The 15761-nt window shown below is 37.3% G+C and overlaps 1 protein-coding gene across 2 annotated transcripts in view; it reads right to left on the reverse strand.

Moving 5' to 3' along the window:
- Positions 1-15197, reverse strand: part of BMP5 (bone morphogenetic protein 5) — a 57204-nt gene extending 42007 nt beyond the window's left edge. The window contains exons 1-2 of one of the 2 annotated variants that reach the window (XM_058801734.1): positions 15039-15197; positions 14058-14425 (exon numbers count right to left, since the gene is read on the reverse strand). In XM_058801734.1, the coding sequence (XP_058657717.1) occupies positions 14058-14307 (250 nt within the window). In that variant the 5' untranslated portion in view covers positions 14308-14425; positions 15039-15197. Of the gene's footprint in view, positions 1-14057; positions 14542-15038 lie in introns of those variants that run through there. The other variant, XM_058801733.1, reaches the window with a different exon arrangement.
- Between the last annotated feature and the right edge of the window lie 564 nt (positions 15198-15761).

Raw genomic sequence — 15761 nt, forward strand, 5'->3', positions numbered from 1 at the left:
CGGGTTCAGCTGCAACTGAATAGAAACAAAAGTTATACTTCTGGGATCCAATGGTCAGAAAATAGGTGTAAGTTATAACTGTTTTGACACTGTAAAAGTATACAGATGGAACATAACTTCTGAGGAGGGTGAAAGGGCATATATCATCATAGGGCAACTGGCAGGGGAGGAAAAGCTAAACATTAAAGTGCACTCTATCTTCTCACATCTCCTTAGTTTCTGCTCATGTTAACCCTCTGCTCACTTCCAGCCAGAGGTGGCAAGCCACTCTACCATTTACCATTCACCCATGTTGTCTAATAAACTCCATCTCTTTTCTGCTGTGGAATTTGTTGGAAATGCTTCCATGGAAGTTGTGTCTGAACATTAAGCTGGATATGACTGGATAGGCAATATTTTCTGCTTACTCTGTGCTCACATCTGAGTATTTTAATATTACCCACACCCATTAACACTGACCAAACATTCCATAAAAACAGTCCAGCTGTAACAAGGATAAAGAAGGAAGCCCTCAAGAACATCTCATTTAGAAAGTAGAAGAAGGCTTCTTTACATATAAAAAATCAAAAAATTTTGCCGGACTATATTATAGACAGGATATTAAATGCAGTTGCAAAAAATAGCTGCTAACAGGCCGTGCACTTAGTTATTCTGTCAGCTTGGCTCAAATAAAATCAGAAGTCCTCTGATTTATACTTTGGTTGCAAAAATGTTTACTGGGCTAATCACTACACTGAGCCATCTCCTTAAAATTAAAAATGTAAGGAGACTAAGCTTCATCTTTTATAGTCTGTTTGCCCTTGTTTTGCAGGTTTGTCCAGCACACTCTTGCTGTTGTCCAACACCAAGGAGCCACCTAGGAGAGCCTGAGGTGGTGCTGAGAAACAGAGCAACGGGGCCAGAAGCACTGCAGGGGCAGGACCTCACAGACATTGCACTGGAAGAAAATGGGAGGAAGATGAGGAGGAAGAGCAGATAGGAGACTGGCTTGGGGTGGTGAGAAATGGCACTTTCAGATGGCAGGTTTTAACAGCCACTTTGGGATCTGGCTGTGGTTTTAACAGCTTGTTAATACAGATACAAAATGTACCCTCTCCTCTGTAGCTCTGTCAGTCTAATCTGACCATTATTTATGCCCATAGAGATAATTTCACCCGCACATGGAATAAGTCCTCTCAAAATGAAGGAAAAAAATTGTGGGGTTTTTTTTCCCTGAAAGGAGCTTAAAATTTACCAAAGCTAATTATCTTTTTGACCCTTTTTTTGGGCAGAAACTCACCAATAGTTAGTGAATAAAATACCTCTGGATTGGCCATCCAGCACTACATCTGCAATGCCAAAGGAAAGGAAAAGCAATCTTCACAAACAATGTGACGAGCTCAGATTAATTCCAGGTAACACGACACTAGGTCATGATTCCCCACAGTAGATTCTTTTGGAGGCTTGGGGAGAGAGACACAAGAGGCTCAAAATTACATAACAAGCAAGAAACTAATTTCCAAAGTAGAAAGTATGACATTTTGAGCACACAGTACTGTTCATCCAACAATTGTCTGATGCAAGATCATCACTCCTCTCTGAAAGAGACCCAATGATTGATGTCAATGTACAAGACAAGAGTAAGGTCCCTCTTCTTTGTAGCTACCCTGTCACAGAGTCACAGAGAGGCTCTGGTTGGAGGGTACTTAAGGAGATCATCTGCCCCTGGCTCAGGCACAGCCACCTAGAGCTGGTAGCCCAGGACTGTGGACATGCTTGTAATATTTCTGCATTTCAGTGTTATTCCCCCTAGGACTGCATTTCTCATATTCCCCACACAGTTACTTACAAACACAATACCTAAGCCAATGGTAGAGGTATCTACAACTGTGCTGTAGGTGTAACACTTCTCTGGAACAGCAAAGATGGTCTCTTGTACTCGGCTGAGCTGATGCACAAAACTTGGGTGTCTTTCTGAGCAGGAGGTAAGAATGAGCAGGGAGTGGGAACCTGACCTGCAATCTTTTTAATATCACACCACTAAGAATATTTCACATGCATTTCGTAGCAGCTGATCAACCTTTGCCCACGCTGTGCTAAACCTCTGCTTCCACTAGTTTGGAAGTGACAACTGCTCTAATCTCTGGGAATAGGCTTAAAAAGTAAAAAACCCCATTTGTCAATCTGGAAGCAGCACAGCCTCGTCTTTTGGACACATGCTTTCATTCCCATTTTGATGAAAACAAGCTCCCTACCTGCAGACAAGGAGAAGCAGCATGATTTAATGGAGGTTGTGGTAAATCTTACCGATACAATGATATAATGTTACTGATACAGTGATATGTTAATAAAAGAAGCTTCATTACTGTGGAGCAGCAGATGGTACTGTAAATACAGCATGAACAGGTCATAACTAGTTTGGCAGCTGTGCCCATGGAGCCAAGACTTCAGTTCATGAGTGTTCCTGTGTACTGGTTCCAGTTGAGTGATGGATGCCTTTTAGACAAGGTCTCCCATGCACACAAACATCCTAATAGAACATCTTTTGTATTTTGCGTTTATAAGGAATACATACAAATATGGAGGAAACAGAACACAACTGCTGAGCAATCAAAACAGTGGCAACATGCTGTCAATCCTAATGACATCTACTCTCTTCATTCTGACCCAATGAATTGCAGCATGAACTTGAACTAATCAGCCTCAAGATTAGCTCAGTTGGCCAGAGCATGGTGCTAACATAACCAAGGCTGGGGCTTCAATCCCCATATAGGCCATTCACTCAAGAGCTGCACTTCAATCTTGTGAGTCCCTTTCAACTCTGAATATTCTGTGATGTCTGTCTTTATAATTTACTTCACAACACCAATTGCCTCTGGATTTTGTATTAACACATATCTATATTTCTATAGAAAAATATATATGTAAATATATTTTATAAAATTATAAAGATATTTAAGATATACTTAAATTAAAAATTTGATATATCTAAAAATGTTTTTCCTTGTAAATGGGATCTCATTATTACATATGGCCTCATTAAACATGATTATTAATTCAATAGTTTAAGTGATGAAAAAAATTACCTTTTGAAGAACCATAGTTGATAGCTATAGGATATAAGAGATAACAAAAAAATTAAAGAAAATAGTTTATTCTGAAATAATAATTGTGTAATTTTAAATTACTGTGATATACAATACTGTATAGTGTCACGTTATACTAACTCTCAAAATTCTAAAAAGTAAATCAGTGCTTCCTGAATGTCATCATAGCTACCTGTATATTTCCAAGTATATTTTCTCTTGCTTAGCACCCAAGAGGATTTAAAAATTATGATCTTTTGAATACTGTATTATGACATCCAGCAAATTCTGTGTTTTATTTTTAATCACATAGGCTTGTAATTTAAATCAATACACAAAAAACATTTAACTATGTAAAGCAATTGTGTCTAGTTGAACTATAGGTTTAACCTTTGCTACATGAAAGACAGTACAAAGTTTTAGCTTTCACAGTAGTGTTCAGTTCACAGTGACAACCATGGGCAGTACTACATCAGCCAAAGAGCTCACAGCACAGCCCTAAGTAACTTATGTTTTTTATCTAGAATTTTACTCATGCTGGATGACAAACCATTGCAATAATGCCATAATGATGTGCAATTAACAACTACAAACAATTAATTTTTTGTGGCACTTCATTCTGCAAGAAGTCTATTGATCACTGTTATAATAAAACAAAATTGAAGGTGTATTCTTTTGCCTTGCCTTAAAATTTTGGGACTAGATTTTCACCTGGTAAAGGTAATTTTGTAGCTTTTATTCCCTTTTTCCTTACTGTATTTTTGGAAATCAAGTTTACTACAAATTTGTGGAAAGTAAGCTATGGAACAACAGAAAAGGACACACACACACACACACACACACACACACACACATATATATATATTATCACTAGAGAGAAGAGAAGTGATATGGTCAATGCCATGTGTTTCAAAAGCCATCAGCTATATGAAAAGCATTGTAAAATAAGAAGTGCTTGAAGTTGCTTTCTGAGCCTTTAGACTGACCATTTTCAAGAACTGCAGCTCTTTCTGGATGTTGATTTGTTTTCATTTTTGTTTTTCTGCAGCTGCAGGGGATAATTGCTGATCTCTAATGATACCTTAGATGTGCTCATAAATCATCAATGCACAGAAAATCTCGTAGCAAATATTATCTAAGTCTCAAATAACTCATGGGAACTGGCAATTCTATGGAAGCATTAAAAACTGTGAAATTTTGGAAAACTACAGAGATATCATTTGTGCAAACAGAGGCTACTCTCTTTTATATCATCAAATGTGAACTTCAGCCCTTGCAGTACCGTTGATATCTCACTCCTTTCTTGATCTCTTTGGAGAAGCAAAAATAGTGTGACGTTATTCACAGAAGTACCAACAATCCTAAATGGAAAAGGACTGGTCTAAGGACCTAATTTTGCCATCGACTGGACAAGCCACAGCTCTCATCAGCCTCACTACAAGATTGCTCAGCACTTCATACCACTGAATTCTGCTGCCGTTTTAGTCTTCAGGTCTTTGGAGCCGATCCATAAACTCGCCTCCTTATTCCAAAATGTTACAACAGGATGTAATTAAGTACAATTAACAAGGAGGTCAAATGGTCATCTGATAAACACTGGTCCAAACAGGCAGCTTGAAAGGTCAGGGCTGTTTAAGCCACATAGTATTGATGGGAAAGAATATTATGATTTAAGGAGGAAAAAATTCCAGTGACTAAAACTGAAGAGATTTACATGCTTTCTATATTACATACACAAAGCCATGCACACAGAGTGATTTGCATGCACACATGACTCAGAGACACACAAACCTATATTCTGAGAACAAGAGCTAAGCTAGCCACACTTCCTCTCTTCATTGCACCAGAACAAAAATCTCAGTTTTGGTGCTTACATTCCAGTGCCTCTTTCTCATTTTCATTATTTTGTAAACTGTATTTTAAGAACAGCAAACTTGTTACCCTTATAGAAGAGCCTTTTTAGCCCTTTCTAAAATAACATTTGAGATCATCATGATGAAGTGCAAGGTGTTTTGAGGCTTTTAGAAGCAAAGTATTTTACAGAGCACACAGCCAGAGTAAAACACAAAAGCTGTAATAGTCCTCTGCAACTTCAAAGAATGGCAATGCACAGAAGAGAAAATGAACTCAGGATTGTTTGCCCATCCTCATTTTATGGACTGGAAAACAGAAGCACAGTGTTTTCATTGTCTATCTGAGGCTCTTCAGGATTTTCCTATGAGGTTGCTCTGATATTTCACTCTCTGACTCAGCTGGAGTGGGACTGACTCCCTCCAAAACCTTTGCATACATTTAATTTTCATGTATGAGGCAGCAAGGTAACCTGTTCAGGAGCAGCAAATTAATCTTCGGGATCACTGGCACGTTATGACTTGTAGCTTTTGACAAATATTCCAGCTGAGCTAACCTTGGGAACAACCTTCCCAGAGCTATGTTCCTGCTGGATCTCCACCATCCTAAATCACCCCAAAGACTACAGCTGTTATGGGATTGTACACTGGGCTTGGACTTGCTCCCACAGCGATATCATCCACACTTCTCCCACTCCTTCAATTTCTCAGCTAGTGTTTTGAAAAAAACTGTGCCACCAGAATCTCATGGCTCTAGGCACCAGATACCATCAGATACCATCTGCCCACTGCTCCAAATTCAGAGTCCCTGCTTATTCAGCATCCCTGCCCTTTTTTTTTCTAAGGCCTAGAACAAAACAGAAATAGGGTTTTTTTCCAGAATTTTATTCTTTCTCAGAACAGAATTTAACACCTCTAAGTCCAAAAATTATGCCATTCACAATCAAAAAAGTCCAATAAAATGAATTTTTAAATTTATTTTGCAATATCTTACAGGGGCATACCCCATGTGTATTTCCCCTCCATTTTTGTTTTAAATGGGTATGCCTAGCCAAATTTATTTTAATTTACAATAATTACTCTGGAATAGGGGTACAGTTTTAACAAATCATATGAATCTAACTTCATTAATTTGACTACAGTCAAATACTTGAGGAATTAAAACAACAACAATTCCATTTAATTAACCCAGTCAACAAAGGGATATAATTACAGAATCATCAAAGCTGGATAAGACTTTAAGGTTCTCATGGAGTCTGAATAAGTAATATTGTTAAGTCAGATAAGGATAAACCTTACAGAAATTTCAGTTGTACAAATTTCTTCCTCATCCTGACTCTCCTTGAATTAGAAAATGATGTGGCACTTTGCTTCTGCAAAGTCACTGGTTATTAGCTACAAATACATATCATGAACAAGCACTAGCTGCCCTGGTTAGTTTTCTAGGCTTTGACTCATTAATAATTTTTGCCTCAGTTTGCCTTGAATTACAGTGGGAAAAAAGTAGAACCACATTTTGGTAAGGTACCGCATGTGCCTCATATACTACATGTGTATTAAGTGGTATAGTAGTGGTTAATAAAGCAAGGTTCTTGATCTATTGGACCAGAATAATTGCTCAAAAAGAGCTGGGAACTAAACACCAAAATTCACCTCGTGGAGCATCTCTCAATGACTGGGAAATTTCTGAGTGGAAAGCTGAGCTACAAAATCTTTCCTTTTCTACTTTTATTACAGTCACGCGTTTTGTATAGAAAAAATTCATAATTCAGTACAAAACACGAACCAGCTCTTGCTTGGTGTACCCCACCCACAAACTTAAATAATGTAGTTGTCAGGGTTGACAAGTTCTGCCTGCTGTAGCATTTCTGTGTTTTATAGGAAATTTTAACCAGGGGTGTTATTTTAAGAGATGAGCAAATAGGGAAACCCCATGGCCTAGCCAATAAATATGAACTTTAGGTGCAATGGAGCACTCATAAATATGACTCAGAACAAGGGGATTCATTGTTTCTCCTGACCCCTCTTAGCTGCTCCTCTGATCTCAACCTCTGTGTGCGTCATGGCAGCCCTCATCCTTTAACCTGCGGTTTTTAAAAGCGGCTCCCAAGTTATTTACAGCTGCTAACGTGAGTAGCCCGTCTGTGTGCTCCCGGCACACACATACCGGAGGCTGGGGGGAGCTGCATTTGTTTTGCAAGGATGGAGAGTTTTGCCTGGGAAGCCAAGTGCCTGGGGAGGCTGAGGTAGCTGCTCTGCCACAAGGGATTCGGGAGAAAAGGGCTCCCTTTGCCTTCAAGGCTCACTCAGAGGAGAAACCCACACCTGTGCTAATTTTGCCTTTCATTGGTACATTATCTCTCTCTATCATGCTCTTTGCTCTTTCTCCATCTGCATTCACCTTCTCCCTACCGTGACAAACTTCCACTTTTGTAATCCTACTGGCATGGGAAATGCTCTCATGGGAATGCTGGCATGGGAAGTGCTGCAACATCATGCTCCACATGAGGCACAGAGGAGCAGGACTAAATCTTCCAGCAATTTCTGCAGAGGCTATTTCTCTGTTGAGAACCTTTCCCATGCCCAGCAGGTCTGTATCCAGCCCTGCACATTGGCTGCTACCTACTGGGAAGAGGGATGTCCTCCTAAAGCCCAGCCTGTGCTTTGCTGCTTTTCTGTCATACCTGCTCTCATTCCTTCCCTCTCCATCTCCTGCGCTGTCGCCTGGACTCACCACTTCTCAGCCTTTAATCCTTTCTGCAGCCAAATGCCACTGACATAAAACTAAAGTTCAGTGACCCTGCCTAGGCAGCAGGGGTTAGAGACAAGGGAAAGGACAAGGAGGAGAGGATAGGGAAAAGTGTGGGAAATAATTATAAAGTCTGGTAGCAGCCAGAGCTCTCCTGGAGCCCTGGGGAGCCTTTCTTCAGCTGGAGGCTGCAATTGGCACTTCATAAACTGTTCATTCTCAGCTATGTGGAAACACCAGACGACACCTAGAATGATCAGACTGCAATCAATCATTTTTTTTCCAAATTCTATTAGTATGTGGGCCTATGAAAGCAAGCTGAAAGAACTGCCATGGCTACAGAGAAAAGAGAAGGGAACTGCCCCTGTCATAATTACCCCCATCACTCAGGCAGTAAGTAGGCAGGTAGCCACAGCAAAATTCCTTGCGTAATTTAACATTCGGAGAAAATAATAACAGGAGCAATAAGTGTGGGAGATTACATAGATGCCGAAGTTGTCCAGTTATCTTAGAAAACAACAAGAGTTTAGGGAGAGAATCAAGAGGCTCTCCATCCAATCCATGGCAGGATTCCTCCCCTAATACTCTCCACACAGAGATGTCTCCACAAGCCTGCCTCTCTCTTTCATGGTTAGCCAGAGTCACTGCCAGATTGTGTTTTCCTGGGAAAATATGCACTGTACAATACATGCAATCCCCAAAACCCCACCCAAAGTCTGTGTTTAGTCTGGAAAGGAACACTTTCTAAAGAAGAAGCGGAACTAGGTCAGCCGTTCTTCCCAATGGGAAAAATATTAATAATAATATATATTTTTATATATCCATACATATATATAGCTTTTCACCATGCACGTCTAACCATCTGCTAAATCAGTTTCTCTTCAGTTATCTGCAAATTCTTTCAAACCTGTCGGCAAGGAGAGTCAGACAGTTTTATACCCCAGTTAATGGAGAGCTTGACATTTTTTTGGCTGGGTAGATACAATAATTTACTTGGATTTAAAGTGTTAACTTTGGCAAAAAAATTAATTGACAGTTATAAAAACATTATTTTGTTAGATGATATTTATGGATCACACAAACCTATTTTGAGGTAGAGCTATATAGTTCTTAAGATTCATGTAACTTGAGAGATTTCAAAGGAAATATAAAGCATTTCAATATAAAACAACAAAGGTAGTGTAATTCAGAAAAGGGATATGGAGGATATTTCTTTCTAAAACTTAAAAGCAATCTCCAAAAACCTGTTCTGCCATTGCACAGAAATTGGTTAAAACTATAATGAATTGTAAGTATTGGATGAGGATTTTTAGGTCATGTCATCCTGTATGTAAAGTCCTTTTGTTCTAGAAACAAAGAAAAGTATTTTACAAAGAGTTGTCTTAATATTTAATTTGATCATAGAAAATTATTTCATAATTCATAGTTATTTCTAATGCCTGACTGTACTAGGTCACATGAAATTCATTCCGTTCACTTACTGAGTGATAAAGCTTTAATAAAGGGAAAAAAAGTCTTAGAATTTCGAGATGTCAAGTGATGTCTACTTCGGATGAAAATTAAGTGAGACCTCCTTGATCCAATTTGTTCTAAATGTTATGTAAAAGAGTGAAAAACGAGGTTTCAAAACCTTATTGACTTGGGGTTGCCATTGAATAAAAGCTTCAAAGATGTTTTCTCATTTTTTTCTCAGTATTGATCCAATTCCACAATTTAAGATATGGGGTCTATTTATAATTTTACAAGTTTTATCTCTGCAATAGCATCCCTCTGTTTAAGGCAAGATAATAGTGCTCTTTCCATCACTTCAGCTAAGGCTGTGTCAATATTTTCTTTAGAAGCCTGGGTTTATACACTGAAACTGTGCCACAGCCAAAGAAATTAATGTAGGGTTAAAATTAAGACAGCAACATCTGAAATCCTGTGGAAAAGAAAGAAAGTGCACTCATTCCTGAGCTTTAGGAGAGAAGTTAATGATCCTGAGGCCTTTTTGCATGTATCCTTCAAACCCATTCCTCAGCTCCTGGCATTTTATAGCTTAGCACTCCATATTCCTAGCTGATGATATGTTAGCTGTGAGTGGAAGGCTGTAGAAACTGAATTAGTTTAATTTAAGAAATGAGCTACTATGTATGCTCAGGGTCTAATTGCAGCAAGGAATCCTTTCTCTTACGTGTGTAACAAAAATATATTTTTACAGGTATTTGGTGTGGATTGAGGTACTGTAGGTTTCTCAAAATAGCTGTAAAATTTGTTCTATACCATGTTAGCATTCTCCAGTGAACACAATGGGCTATAAATCTTTTGAATTTATGTATTTTCTTAATGATTCAGGTTTTAAAGAAGCATATAATCCGTAAAACAGTATTCAAAGTTGGGATAGAGAAGCTGGAGAAATATTAAAAGTCCTCTGTGCCTCAGACAAAATTTCCATTGATTTCAGTGTCTAGTTTAAGAACTGAACACAGCATGTGCGGTTTCAAAATTATTCTAAGATTGTGGAATCATTCACATTGTCTGTGAAGAAGAAAACATATCTTTCTGAGGTGGGCTGGTTACTTTAAAAATCTCAGTAATTATTGTATCCTTCTTAGCACATGTACATCAGGGGTCACACATTTTATTGTGATCTGCACATTCAAGTTTTTGCAATTAATTTTATATGCTAAAAAAGAAAACATAACAGAAAACTACAAAAGCAGATATATATCTCCCATTTTATGGAAGGTTCATATCAATTAACAGGAAAATATGAAGAAAGCAAACAGGCTGGCTTAGCAAATGAAACAATCTGTTATGAGAAAAAATTAACAGACGTGGTGTAAAAAAAATGAAAATACAGACCATTGGAATGGCATAAGAAGGAATACCTAAGTATAGTGGATTTAATGATCACTTTGATGATAATGGAAAAATCAGTATTTGAAATGTTTAAACGTAGTTTACAAAGGGGCTGCTGTTTTTCCAAGCCTCATCCATGTAGATCTATTTTATTCAATACGCCTCTTTTTGTAAGAGGTGAAGAGTGGGAACACTAACATTTATCTTAAAAAAGTCCTTCCCTAACTAAATTTTGAGTGAGCAAAAAAGTGAGTTGGACTGCATAAGCATTATTTGCCTGTTCTCTGGGGAATGGGGTATCCTATATATTTCATTTTGGGAGACCAGCCAAAAAAGAAGATGCCAGAACTCTAAAGAGTCGGGGTTTTGCAATAAGACAATAAAATATTATAATAGGATTAAAAAAACACCCAGTCAGGAAAACAAAGTTCTGAATTTGAAGGTGATAGAACCAGATCTTCGAAAACCCCAGTGTGTTTAGTGGAGGATTTATTCTTTGACTGCTGGACCAAACCCAGTTAACTCCTCTGTTACACTCATCAATATTTATGGCGAGTTGCCAACACACACAGTCTTATACAAAACACAAGACAAAATCTCTGTCTTGTTGTATCTTTCAAGAAAGAAAGAGATGGAAATTTTCATATAAATTCCAGTAGAAAGAGCAGGTGTTTACAATTTTAACTTCAGGAAAAGTAAATGTATTCTTATTTTTCTCCCTGGTTACTTGACAGAATTATGATTGCAGTTCCCTTGATAATTATTTTCTAATTTTGTTTTTGAAAGTGAGGTATTTGCAGCTTAGACAGGTTGGGGTTTTAATCAAAGTTAGTATAAAAGTTTAATTTTTTATTCGTTAATATGAAATTATTTGCTTTTGTCTATTTTTCCTTTACTTTTTAATCTTTTAAGTCTTTTCAATTCTTATGCTTAATAATTGCCATCTAACCTCTCAGCTACATATTTCTTGTTTCAATATACATGTCTTAAATTTCTATAACTGGTACAACTATGTACAAAAGTTCCAATTTAAAATATCATGATGATTAATAGAGTTTTATAATTACACATTATGTAATTAATGGTGTGCAAGTATGAACATGGTGAATACTATTTTCAGAGCAGATTTATTTGATGCAAGTTGTCCGGGGCTTCAATTCTAAATCCATTTGAGTTATTACTCTGCTGCATCAGCATTTATTGATTTTAAGGTACAGCATTAGCATTCACTTATCACTGCATATTTTTCCCCATTCTCCATTAAAAGAGCTTGCCCTCATCTGTCACAATCTCATACTGCATAAATCATATTAAATGGTTACTTGTTTCCATGATTTATTTCATTTTTTTGTTAATTATACTGAAACATAGGATTGTTTAATAAAAATGTTGAAGCTAATCTGTATTGGTCATCAATATTTTTTACGCATTTTACACCATGGAATGTGTGATATACCACAATATCCAACTTGCATGGAAGGGTATTAAAAGTGAATTAGGATTTAAACTATCTTAGAGCTGAGACACATTTTAATTTTACAGATGCCAAATCAAACATGATATTTACACAGTATTTTAAGTTAATGGTGTCTATTAATATTAATCACTAGAAAAATACAGTATTCAGTCCCAGTTTTCACAGTTTTGAAACATAAGATAAGCTTTAGCTTCCCAGAATTACTTTCTTAAGGCAGCACTGGCATCCAAACAAAATAAGACAAATATTAGAAAATTCCTATCCAAAGGAAGACTCTCAGCTGAAACCTGAGTTCTTCCAGAGAAGGTTTTTGTCTGGGAAAGCACAGTAGGATCAGTCTAGGACATATCTGACTCTGCAACTTCAAAGACTTCTACTCATTCACTGCGAGAAGTCCTATTGTAATCAAAGACATTTCTGAAATCAAAGGCTAGGACCCATGTAAATAGTCCTCAGGGATGCTGATGGAATGGTCCCTGATATATTTACAGAGGGTACTTCTCAGGACACACAAGGAATATTTTTGCAGGATCAGTGCCTTGACTAAAGCTAAGGATGAAAGTATTTCTGATTTTTCTGTATAACTTTGCTATTTTAAATTCAGCTGACTCCAGAAGCTCTGGGTAAATCAAGGCACGCAATGTTAATTTAAAAGTAATGCATGAGCAATATCTAACTGTTTCCTAATGATATGGAACACACATTCAAAAAACAGATTCCATTTCTTTCCTAACCTGCTATTTCCGGAGTAAAAACAACAATCAAACGTATTTAGAGGTGTGGACATTTGTTACTCTTAAGGAAAAAGATCTCAGACTTGAACACCTCCTTGTCAGCCAAATAACTAATGAAAAGTGATTTTATTATTATGGAAAATAAACTCTAGAATGTTACTTTCCTAGAATTTTAGTATTTGGAGTAGTAGTATTTACTAAAAACCGGGTAGACGTAAAAAGTACAGAATGTGTGTGATAAAATGAAGGTATTTTGGAACATGTGCCACTGTTAAAAAGTTTCTACAGAAAGTATTACCCTGGAAAACAAGAGTTCATCAGAATTTGTACCAGCTTATTGTGAAACTTCAAATTTGCAATTAAAGCTCTTGCTATTCCAGTCCAATGAGAAGTGGCTTTTTTAGCCAAATTTATGAGTCCTGCAGCATTTCAAATACTTATAAAAATACTAAATGGATTTTTTGAATTATTTGCAGCTTTCTAGATGAGATTTAACTTGTGCTTTAGTAAAGAAATCTGTAACTGCTTTTTTCTCCTACAATGTAACTGGCAAGCATGTTTATTACACTCAGAAGCCAATATAATTTAGTTTTATCAGGTTTTCTGTCTGAATTTATATAATTTTCAAAAGCATTCTTTGCTTGCATGTTTCTGGTGTTTAATACTCTACTTGTCATTTAATTTATTTATGACAGAGAAAATAAGAACCATTGTAGATTCTGAGCACCATAGCAGTATAATAAAACACAGCCTGTTGTTATTAAATAGAAATAACAAAGGAACAGCAACAGATTATTTAAAATCCAGCCATTCAACTAAAAAGATAATAAAATTCCAACTCTTAACAACAGAAAAAACCCCACTAAATAACCTAAGAATTTTTTTAATGGTTTAACTTTTCCCTTTTCATACCTTTTTAGGCTTTAAAATATTAACAACTGTTGTTTGTTCATGTGTAAGCTTTAAGGAAAACACTGAGGGAAATAACTGAGCAATAGGCATAAGTGTTTGATTCTTAGAGATTTAAAAAAAAAAAAAGGAGTTAGTTGGCCTAAGGCTAGAATTTTCATTACATCAATGAAAGAAAGAAAACAGAAGCCAGCAGAGGGAAGTTATAGAAACTGACTTTATATAAACAGTGAGAAAAATCTTTTTCCATGGCCACCTACAATGTAGCTACTTTACCATCCCTATGATTTTTCTTTTACCGGTGGCACAGCAGCCAGGGCTCAATCCTGCTGCTTTAGAACAGGTTACAGTTCGGCCGAGAGGTTTGCCCTTCACAAGAGCAGGCTAACAGTTTGTCAGAGAGAGCAAAAAGCAAAAAATATTTCCACATACCTAAATTGACAAAGCTCATGACCATGTCAGCATCATTCAGAAAGTTGGTGTCGTGCAGGCTGGCTAATGGAGGATTCTGTGTGCTCAGGGGGCTCATGCGAGATAATTGCATTCTCCGTGAATATCCATTTGGAGAGGCAGGGTATCCTTTCCGTATCCCTCTGCTCTCCCCTGCCATTGATCCCTTCAGTGAATACTCCAGCTCCTCAGAATCCTCTTCATTTGTCATGGCATTATACAGGTCCAGCATGAAGAGGGGTGCAGAAGAAGCCTGCTTTCCTGGTGAAAATGGTCTGGGTCTGTGAGGTAAACCCAGGATAGAGAGAATCTCTCTCTGAATCTCCCTTCTCTCATGGTTCCGCAGCCTCCTGTAAATAAAACTCGAATGGACATGATTGTCTCCTAAACCTCCCTGTGCGTGACCCACCAGAACCCAGCAATTCCAGAGCAAGCCCACGAAAGCTTTGAGCGCAGTTAGGTTCATCTTTGAAAAGAAAAAGAACAAGGAAAAAAAAAAAAAACAACAACTTTTCTCCTACTTGTTCTGAGTTCCTATGAGGTCTGCTTTCCCAGTAGTTGAAAAACAAAATTTACCTATTCTTCATGTCAATGTCATCTCTAAACGTAACATCGTAACATCTTTGGTGATTCCTCTCCCCCCACCCTGTTTAAATATTATGGAATGTGTCAGGTTGCAGTTATTTCTAAGAAAGCTGAAATTCAGACTTCCAATTTTCCACTGTTGTTATCGTTTTTTCTGCATTTATGGAGCAGAAGACCAGTATTTTGTCAGCTGACCTAGGCATTCCTATATAAACCTTAGATAACCGGGTCTTTGGCGGGGAGCTGTATTAGCAAGAGATGTTCTTCTGACACATTGTAGTTCCCAGAGTTATCTTTCCTCGTTATTCTGAGTTCTTCGTACACCTTGCGCTCTTCCCAAGATAAAATCCTGAGTCACAGATTTGTCTTGATCTGTACCTTGGTGGTGTCACACATATTTGTCCAGCAGCCTGGAGATGACTTTAACATCTTTTGAATCTCTTGAGTGTAAAGTAATTCTAAAGCATGTACTAATCAAATTAATGTGTTGCCATGAATTTACTTGCAAAAAATAACCTTCTGTAAATCCATTCAACCCTTTTCAGCTTCTGAACTGTTATTTCCAGCTGTAGCAGGCACAAATATAACAGCTCTCTTCAAGAGAGATCTAAAGACTAATGTAAGCACAACCCTGCTGGGAAAGAAGAGGCTTCTCATTGTAATTTGAAACGGGTATAGCAAAAAAGTCTTTAACCCTTCTCTTGCCAGATAGAGCTTTAAACCTCTCCCCCGTCTCTCCAATTTACAGTAATACACCTAATTTTGACTAATGGCTGTTTTTTTCGTAATAGCTTGTACAATCAATTTTAACAACTTTAGGATATATAGATGGCATAATATGGAAGCTCTTGTGAGTCTCCTTATGAGTCTATGGTTTATTAAACCTAAGTTGGAAACTCTCCTAACAGACTAAAACAGCAACTCACTAATTCAAGAAAAGTTTATGTTTTAGGCAAATTTAGCAAACAAAGATGAGCTTCTTAATAAACTCTGTAGGACATTTTGTAAGTGAGGCTTGATTCACTCTTTTCTAAAAATGTTGGAAATGCAATCTGAATGAAAACAAATTTATTCAGCAAGTAAGATTTAAAATTGTGCGCA

The sequence above is a fragment of the Ammospiza caudacuta genome, chromosome 3 (genome assembly GCF_027887145.1).
Source record: "Ammospiza caudacuta isolate bAmmCau1 chromosome 3, bAmmCau1.pri, whole genome shotgun sequence".
In the NCBI taxonomy this organism is placed as follows: Eukaryota; Metazoa; Chordata; class Aves; order Passeriformes; family Passerellidae; genus Ammospiza; species Ammospiza caudacuta.